This window comes from Nelumbo lutea, chromosome 3 (genome assembly GCF_056320005.1).
Source record: "Nelumbo lutea isolate HS-2025 chromosome 3, American lotus-T2T, whole genome shotgun sequence".
NCBI classification, from domain to species: domain Eukaryota; kingdom Viridiplantae; phylum Streptophyta; class Magnoliopsida; order Proteales; family Nelumbonaceae; genus Nelumbo; species Nelumbo lutea.
Window position 1 is genome coordinate 10779148 of NC_142686.1, and position 18809 is coordinate 10797956.

At 39.4% G+C, this 18809-nt stretch overlaps 1 protein-coding gene across 3 annotated transcripts; it reads right to left on the reverse strand.

Moving 5' to 3' along the window:
* Nucleotides 1-4288: 4288 nt before the first annotated feature.
* LOC148862886 (ubiquitin-conjugating enzyme E2 5-like) lies at nucleotides 4289-12179 on the reverse strand. 3 transcript variants are annotated; one of them, XM_088979414.1, is made up of 7 exons: nucleotides 11973-12179; nucleotides 8600-8684; nucleotides 8316-8395; nucleotides 5893-6007; nucleotides 5067-5119; nucleotides 4841-4969; nucleotides 4289-4651 (listed from the first exon to the last, which is right to left on the reverse strand). In XM_088979414.1, exons 2-7 carry the CDS (start codon nucleotides 8641-8643, stop codon nucleotides 4518-4520), a joined length of 555 nt encoding a protein of 184 aa, XP_088835540.1. In that variant the 5' UTR covers nucleotides 8644-8684; nucleotides 11973-12179; the 3' UTR covers nucleotides 4289-4517. The 3 variants fall into 3 exon arrangements, with proteins under 3 accessions (XP_088835540.1, XP_088835541.1, XP_088835542.1); XM_088979415.1 differs by having other exon boundaries at nucleotides 12011-12149; XM_088979416.1 differs by having other exon boundaries at nucleotides 11900-12134.
* Nucleotides 12180-18809: the final 6630 nt, after the last annotated feature.

An 18809-nucleotide genomic window follows, 5' to 3' on the forward strand; every position in this document is an offset into this window, starting at 1 on the left:
TACTAACATCAATTTTTAGCCATTGCACTTTATGCATGAACCTGAGCATTTTTGGGCTTACAGAACTATGCTCTCTTCCATGGAAGAATGAGTTGTGATTTCTGGGTTGTCTGCTCTAAATAAATAATACAAGGACAACTATATTTTAAAATCGGCTGCCGACCACACAAGAATTTTCACTGTGATGGCTTCCAACCAAGAGTAACTAGAATATATCTTTTAGTTATAACATTCAATGTTATAACTTCTGGTAATTTGTCGTGTGATAGCTATAACATTGAATGTTATTTGTTCAGCAACTACAGGTACTTCTTGTAGGAAAATATGATATTGTGAGCAGTTCTGAAGTTTCCACTAATCAGAATTTGATAACTTTTATGGGATAGAACATGATCCTCAAATTATGTGTACTAGTAGCTGGAATGGATCAGATCACAAAGAATTGCAATGTGAATGGGTAAAGATGGTTTCCAGAATAATAGCATTGCACCAAGACTCATGAAAACCTCCACGGTAAAAGAATTGACAGAAGACAATTTTCACTGAATTAGCATTACACCTCACTGGTGGAAGTAGGATTCATCTCTTTTCACGCTATTCTTCTTTCTACTAGAAAAGAGTTAACTGAATGGCAGCACTATCAACGCAAAATTATGTGCTTGAAACCCACTGCTGAAATTTAGAAGCTGAAAATTGAAAGTCAGTACTCATACCACCTGCACAGGTCCAAGTTGGTTTCTAGAATCCCTTAATGCTCTGTTTATAGATGATGCTATTGAATATTGGAGCAGGTTATAGACTTGTAGTGATTCATGATTCAAGAATATTATTTTGGTTTTTGAGATTTTATAGCATAGACAAAACAAAATTCCTCTCAACATGGAAAAATGAGGGAGAAGAGGCTCCAGCGGTCAGACCACATTCCACAGGTCAAATGATCTCAGTGCTGTTTCTGTTAACTTGTATTAACTTGGCTTCAGTATTGAGATAACCCACCCTTGTATAGTTGATCGTATAAAACCGCCACTGGGAATTGGAAAATTCTTCTTTCCTAATTCAATGAAGGAAACAGATTCAATAATATATGATTGTAAACAATCGATATTGGCAAACAAACCCATCAAGGCTTTTTCAGAGGCCACCGGAGTTATTAGCATACATAGATGGTGGTTTAGATCTACTGGCAACTAATCTTTTGGTGCAAGGAAATTACGATAGAACTCCCGTTATGTCAGAAACCAGAAGTCATGGCAATACGTGAAGAAGCATATTTTTGCAAGAAATTCAAGTTAAAAAACAAAAAAAAAAAAAACGCTTTCAGATAAAATCTGATTGCAGAGAATTGGTTTTGGCATTATTAAAGAAAGAAGAGGATGTACTATGGTCCTATAAACCTATAGTAGTTTATTATAAAGGATAGTGTGAGACAGGATCAGTTTGACTCCAGATCTCCTGACCATGTCTACCCACAACATATTACCTCAGTGCATTGGGATTATCTTTCCGTGCATAATACTATGTAGAGGATGAGATGTTTCCTATGTGGGTAGACGTAAGCAGAGTTCTTGTGGGCAGGATATCCAAATTCAATCGATTCCAATGACAATTTTGTTAGTTCATCAGTTTCTAGTAGAGAACCAGGTGAGCTGAGGCAAAGTCATGCACACCGGGCTGGGTGGATTACCTATCATGAGTGAACATGCCGGTGTTTACTGTGGGCCCAACCTGTACTGAACACTAGCGTGTTCACTTGGTAGGGTAGGTCCACGTTTCCTGCTGTGAGATAGAAACCTGAGTAATAACCCTGGTCATTGGTCACTCATCCAGACGAGAGGACATGGACTCTTGCGTGTTTGGTTCCGTTTACATTTTTTCATTCAATGCTTGTACTTTATTTACTCGCAAAACGGAGAAAGGTAATAATTACAAGCGTTTATGACAATTAGTCACCACTAGGCACCACATCAGCATAACAATAAAAAACACTTAACCGTTTGATTAAACTTTAAAAAATAACTTCCCCAAACAATAGGCATGTACATAAACCAAAGTCACCTTTCTTCTATTCTCAATGCGTACAGAAGAGCGAGGGGAACTGCTGAAGTGATGTCTATGTGGCAGCGTAAAACATTTATTGAATAAACGCCCACGGTTCCAAACACCCTCTAAGTCATACCACTCCCGCTCAAGGGAACAATGTTTCAAGATTTATGGTTTACTAGTAAAGCACCCGTGCGATGCATGGGTAAAAATAAAAAATAATAATATAAATAAATAAATGTAATTCGTTTTTAATTATTTCAAAAATCAAGTATTTAATAGTTACTCCACTTTTTTATAATTAAATTTAAAATATCAAACAAAATAATACAGTCTACAATCCAAGGTTCAAAGTATCGACACATATCGGCCAACACGGGCTGATATGTATCATTCTGAGACCCCTCCAATATGCCCCTACAATGGGTGTATCAGAGGTCTGACCGGTTCAGGGGGTAGAGGAGACCTAAACCGGCCCCCCTGAACTGGTTGCAAAAAGATTAAAAAAAAAATCTCCAAAATGTGTATAAACGTATCGATATTTTGAAACCCTACAAGGCTATAATTTTGACAACGTTGAAATAAAAAAAAATGTTTGACAACGTTGAAAAACTTTAATTGAACTCTCTATAACAACTTACCCATACTGAATTGATCAAGCTGAGTGGCAAATCATCTCACTAGCCATATCATCAAAACCTCAAAACTATGTCAATATTCAAGCTGATTAACTGTTGATTGAAGAAAGAATTCATTAAAAAGGAAATATATCCTAGAAGAGTAATCATGTATAAAAGTTCTGAAAATTAACAAAAATTTTAATTTAAATTTATAATAACATATAAGGACAATTACATCTCTACTCTCATCTTAATTTTACTTTATTAATAAAAGCCACCTTTATGAAATAGAAGACAAATGAAAGGTTTTTAGTAAAAGAAGTCAAAAAGAAAAAAGAAAAAAATATATTTAACGAATAGCCTGATATTGGCTTAGCAAAATAGAGCCAGGATTCAACATGTAAAAACATAAATACTCTTCAAAAGAAAAGTCTAATTCACCTTGAACCTTACGCCTTCCAACACCTCCACTACCTCCCCCCACCCTCAAAAAAAAAATAAATAAATAAATAAGGAAAACCTTGTAACATCTCTACACTCAAGAGGACATTCGACTCTTCAATCTCTCTAAGACTCTAACTGCAGACATGTTCTTTTGCTTAGATGAATCCTAACAAGATAGTTAACATAAAAATTCTTGTTACAAGATTCTCCACATAAATTTCAACTAAAACACATTTCAGTACATCACCCACAAAAAAAAATATATCAAATGGGGTTTGAAATGGCATAGAGAAAGAGAACAATGCAAGTATAAACAATCAAAATTCAAAAAAAAAAAAACAACAAAAAAAACTAACTATGAAAACTTCCAGAGAGAACGGAGAATTCCCGAACCAACAATGTACTTAATTGCAAAGGCCATCACTCTAGCTTCTTGGAGGGGCCAAGAAGGCACAAATAATCTTCCTATCTCCCTAAACTATGAATCCAATATGTTTCTGCTTGGAAACAAAAAACTTAGCAGATCAAAAATAGTATCGAAAACTAACTAAAAAAGGAAATGGGGAATTTGCTACAGCAACCATATTTCTCAGCAACTTCTAAATCCAAGAAATCAAAGAAATGGAATTCTGATACGCATCCAGATCATTTTACAAGATGAAACTCGTTAAATTCATCAAACCCACCATCTTTTAGTGAGAAAGAATAAGATATTCTATAATGTTCAATCTCAACAAGAAAATGAAGTTAATTTTAAGTAAATATTAAGATGTCAATATGCATCACACGTTGAAGTCAACTTACTAATGGAATTAAATGACAACATACAATGGGAAAAAAAAGAAAGTTGAGGGCAAAGTTGGAAAGTAAAATCAGGGTCTTTTGCAGCAGTAAGATGTCAATTGCAGCATTCTCATTTTTTTAGTATGGTATAGACTTTTGCAAGGGAATTGGATTATCATCATTGAGTAAACGAAATAGAAAGAAAACTCTACCAATGGTTCACCTTTTTTTTTACCCTCAGCTCTCTACTGTGAATTAACCAAACAACCCAAAAGCTTACAAGTTTAGCAACCCGCCCTAGAACCACTTCTTCCAATTCTCTGTGCACTGGCTTTTTTAACAACAGGACATGAAACAATCGTACCAAAATGTCCAGTGACATGGTATAATGAAATTTTCCATTGGAAAAAAAAAACTAGATTTTAGCTATTTTCATTTAACTTTTACTATCATTGTTTGTTTTCCTATTTTTTTTTCACCCTTGATCCCTTGCACCTACATACGGTTGGATTCACTAGACATGTTAATTTGCTAACCATCCCTAACTGCCTAATAAGGTTTATGAACAACTGGATATATAGTTATACAAATAAAGGTTGGTGACAAACAGGAAATGAAAGGGGATCAACCTCATGGATCTGCATACCCCGCAACATCATCGTCACTGGTTGTGCTTTGCCCATCACTTGTGTCCTCATCATCACTACTTTCTTCAGTGGGAACGTTGGTAATATTCTCCCTTTTAGCATATAGCTCACAGTACTCTGTTACCATGAATTAACCAGATATGTTTTCTTAACGAGAAGTTGAGAACTAGTTCTTTATTTATGGATAAAAGTAAAGGCATTTCCTCAAGGATGAGCAAAAGAAAAACCGCCTTTTTCTTTATTAAGTCCTAGTTGATCCAAATGATGAGATGGGAAGAGAAAAAGGAAAAGTAGCTAAATTTTCACCTTTCACTTTTTGTTCATATTGTTGCTGATCCTTCAGCATCAAAGAAGCCGCATCACCATTTAAAGGATCTGAAGGATTTGGGTAACGCAAGAGTTGTGGAAGAAAGACCTCAAAGACATTCAACAAATCTGCAGTGATAGCAGCCAGGATAAGAACCTTAATCAAAAGACCTAGAATGACTTAAAATAGATTTGCAATAAACAAGTACATAAGTAATTTTTTTACCAAACATTGGACTCCATGATTGGTTTATAACATCCAAGCATACAGAACCAGACCTGCATTTCATGATAAGATAGTAGATGGTCAGCATGAGATATAACACATTGATCACATTGGTGGCGCTGGTGGTGGTGGCTTTTTTTATCTTTTCTTTTCTTTTCTTTTTTTTTTTTTTTTTTTTTTTTTTTGGGGGGGGGGAGGGGGACCGTTTAAGAGGAATAGAATATTTGCCTAACTTGAAATATTTGGTAAAGGAAAAAAAGTACAAGTGAAGCACATTAGATGCTTCTTGGTCAGGATGAGGTCAACCCTAGCTCAACCCAATTTCTTGAACTCCCATCCCTAACCCTAACCGGATTGGGTTGGGATCAGGTTGGGTTAGGAGTACTAATGTCAACTAAAAAACCTTAGCCTTTAAACTTGGAAGTGTCTGTGCAACATAGATACATACATACACATGTGCACATACACACACATACATTAATAAACATGCATGCATGGATGCCTGAATGCATATATGCAAATATGAACAGGCATGTTGGGTTCAGCTTGCATCAGGTTGGCTGAGGCCTCAACCCTAACCCAACCTGAAGTTAAGTTGGATTCATATTAACACAACCTTCAACCCAACTTGAATTTTTCAGGTTGTGTTGGGGTTAACCTAGCCCATATTGCACCCTAAAGATACTTACTGAATACTAAAGCTACAGAGTTTATAGGTTACAATTTTAGTCTTAAAGATTAATATTGATCTAAATATTTAGTTCCATAAATTTATTTCTGTAATAGGATAATAACTGGGAGTGTTAATTTTGGTAACTTTGCTTACAGCTCATCAACATTTGGGTGAAAGATTTTGTTCAGAAATCCAATGGAAGGAGACTTGTAAGGATAAGCATCAGGCAACTCAACATGAACTTTCCACACTCCGCCTTCATAAAGGCCTGAAAGCAACACGAGATCAGGTGGAACCAAATAATTAAATTTCCAGATTGGAAAATAATAAAAAACAGAGCCAAGTATCCTTCAAAAATATGAGTTTCGAGTGAAACCAAAATAAGAAAATAAATTTTAAGATGTAGTGCATTTTTAAGATAAGTCATTAATTGTTCTCATAATGAGAACTACAACAAAAAGGAAATAAAATCTGTATCCCAAGTAGTTATGCTACTTCATAAATTCAGCTAGAACAAGTGAACACCCTCAACAAATATAACATGGACAACGCTTTTGTATTTCAAGGACAAAGCTAGGATTCTGAATAATCAGTCTATTTATACATCTTTAGAAAGCTAAAGCATGAGTCTTAAGTGTCAATATGTCAGATTTTATTTTCTTTAATTTATGGGCAGCGAGGACATTTTTTGTCATTTTTCTTGGTATTAGGATCTAGTTACTAGAAGTTGTTTGTCTTATGATATTTTAATTAAACTTCATGTGGATAGGGAGTTTTTAATGTTTTCTACTTACTTTTGGGTCTTGGGGGTGTTTTCATAATTATGGTAAACAGTATTCTGGTCTCCTGTTCACTATTAAAAGTGTGAATGAGAGTGGAACTTTTGTTTGACTAAAATACCCCAATTTTTTAATCTAGTCCTTCTCCAATTATAAGGACATAAATGTAATTTGAGCAACCACTTTTTTCCTCATTCAAGTCTCTCTCATTAGGTCTTAAATTTAAGGTATTAACTCCCCCATTAACATTCATTGAATCCCTATTCTTGACTAGAATACCCCTATTTTTGAATTTGATCCCTCTCTAACTGTGAGGGCACAAAATGTAATTTTAACTACTACATTTCTCCTCATTCAATTACCTCTCATTAAGTCTTATATTTAGGGTATTAACTCCCATTCTTTAATTGAATCCTATACTAACCATATTAAAGAAAAATAAGTGTGACAAAGAATAATTGCTTTTATTGATGACAGAAATAAAATACATGCTTAAAACCAACCCCAAAGTGGAGTTGTTTTCCTGTTTGGTGGCAAGTCAACAATTCAACCTTTTGGGTCAGAATGTGTTAACCCTTGATGTCATTGTTAAATAATAATAAAAATTAAAAAAGATGAAAATACACAAAAGTATAAAAAATACAAAAATCTTCATAGAAAACATTTGGGTACACCTCTAATATCATATCTTCATCATATTAAACAAAAAATAAGTGTGACAAATAAGAATAGATTTTATAGAGATAGAAATATAAAAAGAAAAAAAAAAAACTGTAGAAAAATTTGGAACCATATTATTTACTATCAGCATCATCATAAGAAATTGCCACGTGCAAAGCACATGCACACTTACTAGTTCTTAGAAAAGCCCTAGAGAAATTTCAGGGTTTTATCTCCTTTCTCTTGATCTCTTTGGATTTTATTTCAGACTTGACAAGCCATCAACAAGAACAATCAACTTTTTTTTTTGATGAATGAAAAAAATAAATAAATAAATAAATTGATTGTTCGAAATCCCACTTCCCACCCATACAAAAGCTTGGTTTCTTGTTTTTTCCTTGGAGATAAATCTCTTCTAGAAATCATAGCATCCATAAATATTAATTTATGGTGGTGAAATCCCCACATGACCCAAATGCTCCCTTTAAATTTCATCCTAAAAACTATTTTCAATCTGTTTCAAAAAGTTCCTTTTGTTTTTCTAGTTTTTGACATTTCTCACTTTCTTTCCATGGAGGTTTCTGCATAACCAGGAAATTTTACCCCATTTTCTTCTCTTAAACCCATCCTTTGAACCTCAACCCATCATCCATAATCTTCCCTAAAGCTATTTGCAACTTATGAACCCAAAACCTTAGCTTGTAGACCCTCATTTCAGTAGGTTTTGTTCAAAATCTTCGTACTTTTTATGGTAGTCCACCCCATACCAGACATCAAATTCACAACCTTATTTGCACCTCTACCAAGATCCAATAGAGATCACATTTAGTGTCCTTTGTCCTATTTAAACAAGTTGCCCACATAGTTGATGCACAACTGAAGATATTATTTACCTTGTATGAACTGGATTTCAAGAAGATAGGATGAATTTTAAGCCACCGATAAAAAAATTATTAAGCTACATTACCTAGTGAATCTTCCCCAACTAAGGACTTGGTCATTTGACCTGATTGGAAGTAGAATATCAGTAACTACAGAAACATATCCATCTTAATAACCTACAAAGTTTCTGCTTTCTTTTCATAGGCAAGTTTACATTTTATAGCAGTAGTAAGATACAGGGAAGAACCAGCTTACTTTCTTTTGGACCATGGAATTCCACATTGAATTCATTAATTCCATCATTGATTGGCTCCACAATATAGTCACTCATCATCCTGAAAAAAATCAAACCAAACATCAGAAGCACCAACTAGAGAAACAAAAAAGGAATATTAGCCACAACTCCAACTGAACCTCATTTTCAGCTGTAAGCCAAGCATCTTGTCAGCTAAACATAAACAGAAAGAAGCAGAACAAGTAAGAAATATGATGCAATAGGTTACTCAAAGAGGAGTATCAAAACGAGTTTTGAAACTTACAGCTTCATGACATCCATATCTCTCCTCTTACTCGGGGAAGACATTGTTCTCCTTAAGACTGAAGTATTATAGCTCAGTTCCTAATCTGATCATGCCCATAAAACACATCAACTTCATCACTACATGATGTTTCCATTAGATAAGTAAAAACTAGGATTAGTAAAGCAAAAAAAAAAAAAAAACAGAACATGTGAGTAAAAGTGTAGCTTATTGACAAAAATACAGAAAGAAGTGCAATTCTTCCGAAAATGCTAATTTGTATCTAGAGGGGGGAAAGGTCAAACTGCAAGCTCAGAAATATCCACTTGTTTAATGCCCAGAAATATGAAGATACAAATTTGCAAGGCCGATGAATAGCAAAGAAACAATACTAAAAGAAGAATATAATTATAAAAATACAGATCATAGTGTAGCTTTACCAACAAGCTAAAGGCAAAGCTAACTATAACCTATTAAAGCTTTCCATGCTTTCCACGATATTTTCAAGCCCATAAGACACACTAGTTGCTACACTGAAGAACCAACAAGAACATATTTATACCAACTTAGAACATTTCAAATTTAAACAGACCAAATGCTGTCCTGACACCAATAAAGAAAAGCAGTGAATAGCTAAACAAACTTAAATCGTCTTCATGTATCAATAAGAAAACACAAACCTTTTAAAAAGCCCCTGTTTTGTAAAATTGCTAAATGTAATAGGAAGGGGATCCAAAGAATTGGCACATGCTTACGGCATCAGCCACTGTATGAAGTATTTCTTCTTCACAGTAAATTTATAACATCTCTTAAGAAGTAGATGAATCATTAAAACCATCAAGGAGCTTCTACATGCAGTCATGAATGGAAAAGGAATGAGATTGTGTTCAATAACTCAGGGATAGCCCATAGTCAGTGATCAAACAAAAGTCTAGCATCTATTTGAGCCATGAATCAGATAAAGATTTCACATAAGAGATCCCACACTCTCCTACTATCTTATTAATGATAAGATGTAACATAAAATCTACAGTTTATCTTCAGGGAATATCTCAAAAAAAAAAAAAAAAAAAGAAAAACTAAAATAAGGAAGGATTTGTGAAATTCACACTCATCAACCACTAACCATATCTAGCTTTGGAATCCACATTAAAGACTTGAAGCTTAAAACACATGCACAATGCCGACCAACAACTAACCATATCTAGTATTGAACAACCAGCAACATTATAAAATTATTTGGGTTGGGATTTGATTGAATGTACATCAGAAATTCCGAAGAATACTTTTTTTTTAAGAAGAAGGTAAAGTATTATATTGATGATGTTAAGGAAAATAAAGTTCAATAGCCCATGCACGATGCCGACCAAAAAAAATCAGCCCATGAACCTATACATTATGAATATTCAAAAAAAAAAGCACTCATCCAAAAAAAGGTCCAACCTGCAAAAAGGAACTCAGTTGGACTCCCTGAAACCCGACCAAAAACAAAGCAAGCCTATAAGATTACTTTTAATTTCCTCCACATTAAAGTATTTGTTGTAAAAAAATACGATGAGTTATTTCCTTCCAAATTAACCAAAAGATGGAATCTGGGTAAGTATTCCATAATAGTTTATCCCTCCCTCCTGTTCAGCCCTTTAGTTGCCCAACCTTGCAGAAGCCGTAATACTGATTCTGGAAAGCAGAAATGTATGCCAAAACAGGATGTTGCCATTACCTATAACTGGTATAAATATTTGCAATGGGTGAAGAGGTGGTTTTAGGAATCCAGGACTTCAATACATAAAGAGCAAAGAGTGCTAGACAGGAGCAACCCTCTTCTTATCAACCTATATGTAGCTGGCTATAAAGGTTTTGGCATCTTGGCCACACTACAGGAGCAACCTTCTCCACCAACATAGAAGTGCATCCCTCTTTTTCGTATTCAAGTATGTCAATAAAAGGTCAGGAGAAACTATGATCAGTTCCCAACAAAAATTTGCACATATTTGATTAAATTTGACAGCAATTGACAGCTGAAATGTCAAACAACACTTTAGTTCTCTTTCTCTTTCTTTCTTTCTTGAACCAACTACTCTAATTATTTGAGACTGTGAAATAACCTATATTCGATCTATATTGCTGCAAATAATTTGACATCTTTTCTTCGTTGCAACAGCAACTTTGTTATCAACATACAGCTGCATCTCTTTTGTTTGTACCCAAGGGTGTTGATAAAAGGTAAAGGCAAAACATGATCAGTTACTCTAAAAAAGATATCATACACAAGGAATGCCATCCAAGTAGTAAAATTTTAATAAGCCTGAATTCCATTCAAAAACCGCTGAAAGAAAAGATTGTACTAGCTTCCACTCTATGGGGTTAGTGGTGAAACATGTAAAATGTACTTCAATAGGATGAGATAATGACTGTATATAAGCAACAATCACTTCTCATGCTTATAACTATTATATATAATGCATGAATTCCTTCCATTTCAAATATGTTAAATTTGTATAGTTAGAAGTTTGAAACCTTTCTTTTAATGGATATCAGTAAATATCTTGCTTTTATAAGATAGAGATCAAAAAGTTGGTTAAACCCCACAACTAACTGACATTTCACCATGCTCGCCTGCATGTCAATCCTGAAAAGCGTTATCATACTATTGTTTATGCACATGCACATTTGCATTATAAGGGTAAAGACATAGTTGAAAGGATCTTCTTGCATCATCATTGTTGGGGTTCCTCAATTGCATTTCAAGGTATCATGTTCAATGTGATCAATGCACCTGGATATTCGATTGAATTTGAAGGCATTTAATCGAGGCCCTTTTGACAAGATAAACCTTGGGAATCAACAAGTATGGTGAATGTAAAAACTTTGCAGGATAAAATATCTCAGCTATTATTTCCACCCTCTTATAGCGGAATTTTTCTTAACTCCTAACTTTTAATGTAAATGGCAAGGAAAATAACCTTTTCATTGTGAAACGGATAAAATGTAGCTCAAATATTTCAGCGTGGAAAAATTTTCATCCATTTAAGGCTGAAACAACCTAAGAGTAAAGGGAAAAAAATAAAAAAGACAAGAGGGCAAACATACCTAAGAGTAAAGGGAAAAAAAAGTAACTAATTTTCTTCGAAAGATCATGTGTCACCGATAAGTTAATCGAACCGCATCAGCATTTTCAATAAATCCAAAGTTACCGTTCTAAATTAATTCGCTTAAAGATACATTTAACACAATATTCAATGAAACACAAGGAGATAGGGAATAAAATTAAACCCAATCCCATTCAACCAAAAGAATCCAACAAATTCAAAACAAGCTTACGCAGATCAAAGAAGCACAAATACGATCTATATTAAGAATGTTCCCAAACAAAATAAAACTGCGTGGGACTAACTGAAGCGTAGGAGTTATCTCTGGAAATTCCGAGCATACTCGAACACTGAAATATCAAGAAACGAAAGATCGATCGAATGATCGACGCAGGAGGTTGAACAGAGAAAGATTGCTTCCTTGTAAACCAAAGAGCCGCACACACCCTCGAAAGAAAGAAAAACAGAGACATGGTGGAAACTGCAACAGAGTTATAGGGTGACAGGACGTCGATGCACTCGTCGCACGTGGTAATAAAAAAATAGAAAAAATAAAATATTAAGGTAAATGATATAGAACTCCCTTGTACTTTGTATATATACTGCTTAACCCCCTAAACATAAATGTTCTATCTCCATGATGTCTACCAAAAAAAGGCAAAATATATGATAAGATATCTTGAACGTAATGGTAAATACATCATAATGTGATATTTTGTGAAAATTAAACGAATGAAAAGTAGGTAAATTTTAATTTTATTGGTTGTGATGCATTTAACGTGCAATCAATATTAGTGAATGCAACTAGTTGAACTCCATTAATAAATGAATATTTATTAAGGTAAATCATATATAACTATTTTATACTTTATAATCAATAGTCTTACTTTAGGGCCTAATGTGCCGCGTTAATACCTAAGTTTCTAGAAATATACATTTGTTTGAGGTGTAAATTCAAATTTTAGATGATGGAAAATGTTTATTCGTTTAATGATTAATGGAAATTAGAATTGATTGATTTTATAAATTTATACTGATCATGTTTGATTGTCTAAAGTGTAAATTAGATGGAATTATTTGTCATAGATGGAAAACTTGTTTTGGAAATGTAATGCTTTTGGAGAATGAACAAAACATCTAAATCTCTCAGACAACGGAGAGGTACAGTGATGTCCAAGTCACATTGAGCATTACATTCCAAACATTATAAGATTGATAAAATATCACTAGATCTGTATGTTGAACCTTTGTTTAGATGATTTGTCAATAGATCTAAGACGGATTGGCAATCATCAGTGATGAAGGAAGAATTGACCCGATCTCGTAATCACTCAACACGTGGCCAAGGCAACAGCTCGGCACAACAGCACACCCAAGGCGCGAGCTCCGAAAGGAGGAATCAGCGGTCCAAACTCCCTACAAGGAGCCTGAACTCCCCATAAGGAGCCCAATCTCTCCCTTAAGCCCCGAGCCTTACAAACACAAAAGGCAACAACCCAAACTGGCCTGCCCCATGGCAGTTCGGGCCACACCTCTATCCGAACTTGAGAGTTCACCTCACACACCACTCCAGCACTTCGCCTCCAAGACGCGGAACTGAACAACTGTACCGTGCCTGACACCGAAGGAGTCCGTATCCAGAGGCGGCGCACCTGACTGACTTGGGATTTGACGCTTGACAACCGCATTTCAACAGCCACCTGCCACCGCCATCTCCAGTTACAGAGACAGCTTCAACAAAGAGAGCAGTGGCGGTTCTGCCCCAACAGAGGTGATGACACCCGAACTAGCAGAAGCACAGAGATAATCATACCCGACCTAACAAAAGCTTAGGAGTGAATGGTTATAAAAGACTCTCTACCCCCCAAGAACAAGGTATATAAACTTTGTGCCATCTGGTTTCATCTTGCCTTTGAGGAAATACTAACTTGAGCTTCGGAGCATTCTCACCGGGTTCTTCCCCGGAGATTACTCGCTTTCTCCCTCGTTTCAAGCACCTTGTGCTCCAGCCCGAGGCAAGATCGTTGAAAGATAGGACCGGCCGGATTGCGCACCATCAATTGGCGCCGTCTGTGGGAACGCTTATAAAAGCCTCCTTCTAAAACTCTCATAACCTCTTTTTTCCATAAATCCCCAACACTCATGGCTTCTTCCAGCAATGCTAGATGTGGCACGGAGATGAACACTACCGGGGAACAACTTCAAGTCCCCGTGATGTGCATCGGACAGTTCACCATCCCCCTTCTGGTGGATGGGATCCTCAGTCTGAACGCCCCACGAACAGTGGCGCCCGTAAACCTTCCCGCCATGAATGCCCCCTTTCCTCTCCCTGTCGAAACAACCTTTACTGAACCAACTATTGTCCCCCTGGTGACCAGCCAAAACCAGTTTGACGACCTGATGCAATGCATGCGGGAAATGCAAGCCCAAATGCACAAATTCAAGTAGCATCAGCTCCAACAGCATCAAGTACTGCACCACATCTCTCAGTATCATTATCAGCAGCAGTTCCCCCAACTGCCTCTGAACCAGCCACTACTTCCACCTCGGCACTCTGCTCCAAATCCGGTTAAACCCGCCCCTCAGGGTGGACGCCATCACCGAGGAGAAACCTCCCAACTTCAAAACCCCCACAAGAGCTAGGCCTCATCCCCGGGCCGAGGGGAAAGAAAAATTACCCCCGCCTCGCAGCTCGCCGACGGGTCGAGAACCTCGCCCGCCAAGTCAGTATCTCGACACTCCAAGTCTGAGCTCCCGTTGATAGAGAATCGATTCAACATCCTAGTGGCAGACTACCAACAGTCCAGGCCCATCGAGCTCGGCAACACAGAGACCAGCAGTGCCAGTACCAGGCCCACTCAACAAAGAAGACGCCGACGAAGTCGCCGAACTACCACCCGTGTCCTACCCGAGCTCAGAGGTAAAGAAGAGACAAGCTCGGATGAGGTAAAATCTGCCCATATTCTCTCAATTCCTTCCCCCCTCTCATCAGAACTCCTTGCAGTCCCCATGCCCAAAGACTTCAAGCTCCCCCCTTTAGACAAGTATGATGGGTCCTTTGACCCCAACGACCATGTCGATGCCTTCCAGTCCCAAATGCACCTAGCCAGGGCCAGTGAATCGTGCATGTGTGTGGCCTTCACCACCACCTTCAAGGGGGTGGCTCGCACTTGGTATAGGAATCTGGCCCCTGGGTCAATAAGAAGCTGGACCCAATTCGTGCAGGTCTTCACCGCATACTTCGTTACCAGCAAGCGGCGCCCCAGAACTCAAGAAAGCATCTTCGGAGTAGTCCAGAGGGAAGGAGAGTTCATCCGGGGCTACATCAAGTGGTTCAATGACGCGTGCTTGCAGATACCGCGACTAGATCCCGCGGTGTAACACACAAGGAGTTCAAATGGCACATGGTAGCTAACTAGCCCGTGACCATAGTCGAATTCCTCAAGCTCACGGATAAGTTCATGAGAACAGAGGAAGAGATCAACCAAAGGACCAAAAGCGAGATCGAGAAAAGGAAGAGGGAAGGTGAGCCCTTTAACCCGGTTGACAGAAGAAAAAACCTGGCCCGGGAGACAAAGCCAAGCAAGCTGTTCCGAGCTCCCTTAGCAGCTCGGATGGACTACACACCCTTAAACACGAGGCGGACCAAGATCTTGGTGACGATCAAAGACACCCCATACTTAAAATGGCCACCTCGCCTAAAAGGGAACCCAAATGAGAGAAATAAAAACTTGTATTGTAGTTTCCATAAAGATCACAGTCATAGTACCGAACAGTGTAATAATCTCCGGGACGAGATAGAGGGACTCATCCGTCGCGGGTACTTGAGAAATTTTGTACAACATAATAATAATAATAATAATAAGACAGGTCGGCAATGGGAGCACGGAAGAGATGCCCCCGAATCCAGCAACAGGCCAGTCGAACCATCGCAAAGACAGCCTTTAGAAGAGAGGCCAGTTCGGGGAACCATCCACGTGATAGCGGGGGGTTTAGTGGTAGCAGGTTGTACTTTGGCAACGGCCCAGATGTCAGTTCGCAAAGCAGCCCGAGAAGAACAGAACCCTCCAAAGAGACCAAATACAGAAGAACTGATCTTCTTCACGGAAGATGATGCGTGAGGGGTCCACTACCCCCACGATGACGCGCTTGTCATAAGACTAAGGATCAGTGACTTCGAAGTCAGGCGCGTACTTGTGGATTCAGGTAGCTCGGCAGACATCCTCTTCAAATCGGCATTTGACCAGCTTCAGTTGCAGAGAAGCGAGTTGAAGCCCGCGAACACTCCTCTAGTGGGCTTTAGCGGAGAGGAAGTCAGGCCCCTCGGGAAAATAATAGTACCTATGGAAGTCAGCACATGGCCTTGTGCGGTCAGACTCAACCACGATTTCCCGGTGGTCGTGACCCCCTCCCCATACAATGCCATAATAGGGTGGCCAATTACACATGTCCTACGGGCAGTGGTCTTCACCTACTATTTGGCAATGAAGTTCCCTACAGACTTCGGTGTGGGGGTAACACGGGGCGATCAGCTTGAGTCCTGCAAGTGTTATGTTGCCGCCCTGAAGGGAAAAAACAAGGCGGCCAACGACCTCGAACTGGAGCGACCTGCGGAGCAGGGCAAGGAATGAGCTTCTCCCACAGAGGAAACGGTCGCAATCCCAACTTCAGCTACAGACCCGGCTTGAACGCTATAGATCGGTGCTTCCATCAAGGAACCTCTATGAACCGAACTGGTGAGTTTCTTACTTCAAAATTTAGATATTTTTTGCACGGTCCATGGCCGATATGCCCGATATTGACTCTAGCCTTATAACTCACAAACTTAATATTGACCCTGTAGTCAGACCCATTAGACAAAAGAAACACAACTTAGCCCCGGAGCGCTAGAGGGCAGTCGACGAGGACGTCGAAAAGCTCCTTGCAGCAGACTTCATAAGGGAAGTTCATTACCTGAGCTGGGTAGCCAACCCAGTGCTGGCAAAAAAGAAAAATGGCAAGTGGCGCATGTGCATCGACTACACCGATCTGAACCAAGCTTGCCTAAAAGACTGCTTCCCCCTCCCTACAATTGACCGCCTAGTGGACGCGACCTCGGGACATGAGTTGCTAAGCTTCTTGGATGCCTACTCGGGCTACAACCAAATCAGGATGGACCAGTCCGATGAGTAAAAAATAAGCTTCATAACCTAGTTCGACCTGTACTGCGCCCTTCAAACTGAAGAATGTTGGGGCGACCTTCCAAAGACTTGTGAAGAAGTTGTTTTGGCCCTTAATTGGCACAAAAATAGAATGTTATGTAGACGACATGGTCGTCAAGATGCAGTTTTCACAAGAATTAATATAAGACTTAGATTTTGTCTTCCAAATTCTGCATCAATTTAGCATGAAACTAAACCCAAACAAGTGTGTCTTCGGTGTCACCTCGGGTAAGTTCCTAGGGTACATTGTCAACCGGCACGGAATTGAGGCCAACCCGAACAAAATAAAGGCCATCCTAGATATGAGACCACCCCGAAAAGTAAAAGAAGTTCAGAGGCTAAATTGTCGCATAGCCGTTCTGAGACGCTTCATGTCCAAATCGGCAAACCGCCGTCTACCTTTCTTTAAAGCAATCAAAGGCAAAGGGTTCGAATGGACTCGAGAATGTCAGCTCGCGTTTGACGAGCTAAAAATCTACCTTGCTAGTGTGCCAATCTCAACCAGGCCCGAGGAGGGCGAGGTCTTAGAACTGTACCTCTTGGCAAGCGACGAGGTGGTCAGTTCGGTACTGATAAAATAAGTAGATTGGGTCCAGTGACCCATCTATTATGTTAGTAAAATTCTGCAGGGAGCAAAGACGAGATACCCGCAAATAGAAAAGCTAGCATATGCACTGGTAATTGTAGCTCGGAAACTCCGCCCATATTTCCAGGCTCACACTGTCATCGTCTTAATTGACAAACCTATGAGGCAAGTCTTACTCAAGCCTAAGGTTTCCGGTTGGTTGACAAAGTGGGCCATCGAGCTCAATGAATACGACCTCCAGTATAAGCCACAAACTGCTATTAAGGCCCAAGCCTTAGCAAATTTTATCGCTGAGTGCATGTTCAGCCTCGAAGTCCCTAGGCTGGTTGAACCCGAGATCCCCAGTTCGGGTGAGCCTGGATCTCCCAAGCCAATAGAGTCTGAACCCCGTGAGGTAGCAGCCAGTGTGGTGTCTCTCTTGGTTAAGCCAAATGCGTACTGTGATGAGGAGCCATGGATCTTTCACGTAGATGGCTCCTTGAACCAGCAGGGTAGCGGGGCTGGAATAGTGTTGCGCGGCCCGGTGGCACGAAATTGGAATACGCACTACGCTTTGAGTTCGCAGCATCCAACTACGAGGCGGAGTATGAGGCATTGATAGATAAGCTGAACCTAGCGCAAAAGGTAAGAGCAAAACACATAGTTATCTGCAGCGATTCCCAACTTGTAGTCAACCAGGTTACGGGCGAATACGAAGCACACGAGCTGACTATGATCGCCTACTTGGCAAAAGTAAAGGAAGCGCTGCTCAACTTCCAGTCACACTTCATCAAGCAAATCCCGATGTCAGAGAACACTGAGGCCGACGCCCTGTCCCGGTTAGCCAGCACGAGTCACAACACCATGAGAACCGTGTACATAGAGGGCTTATCTCGGCCTAGCATTCTCGGTGGGGTAGAGGAGGTCGCTCCCATCCTTGAAGCAGAGCCAAGCTGGATCGACCCACTCGCGAGCTTCTTACTAGATGGAACCCTCCCTACGGACCGCAATGCAACCAGGAGGGTGTAGCGCTAGGCAGCCAAATAAGTCATAATAGACGAACGACTATACTGACGGTCCTATACGCTCCCCTACTTGTGTCGCTTGCGACCTACCGAAGCCGAGCTGGTACTCCGCGACACTCATGGTCTGTGCGGCAAACACTTAGGAGGCAGGGCCCTCACCCAAAAGGCACTTCGACAAGGGTACTACTGGCCAACGATGAAGGCAGAGGCCGTCAAGCTCGTCATAAAATGCGACAAGTGTTAGAAGCATGCCAATATCCACCATCAGCCTGCCGTCGACCTCAAGTACCTCACCAGTCCATGGCCCTTTGCGCAATGGGGGATCGACCTCCTGGGGCCATTCCCGCCAGC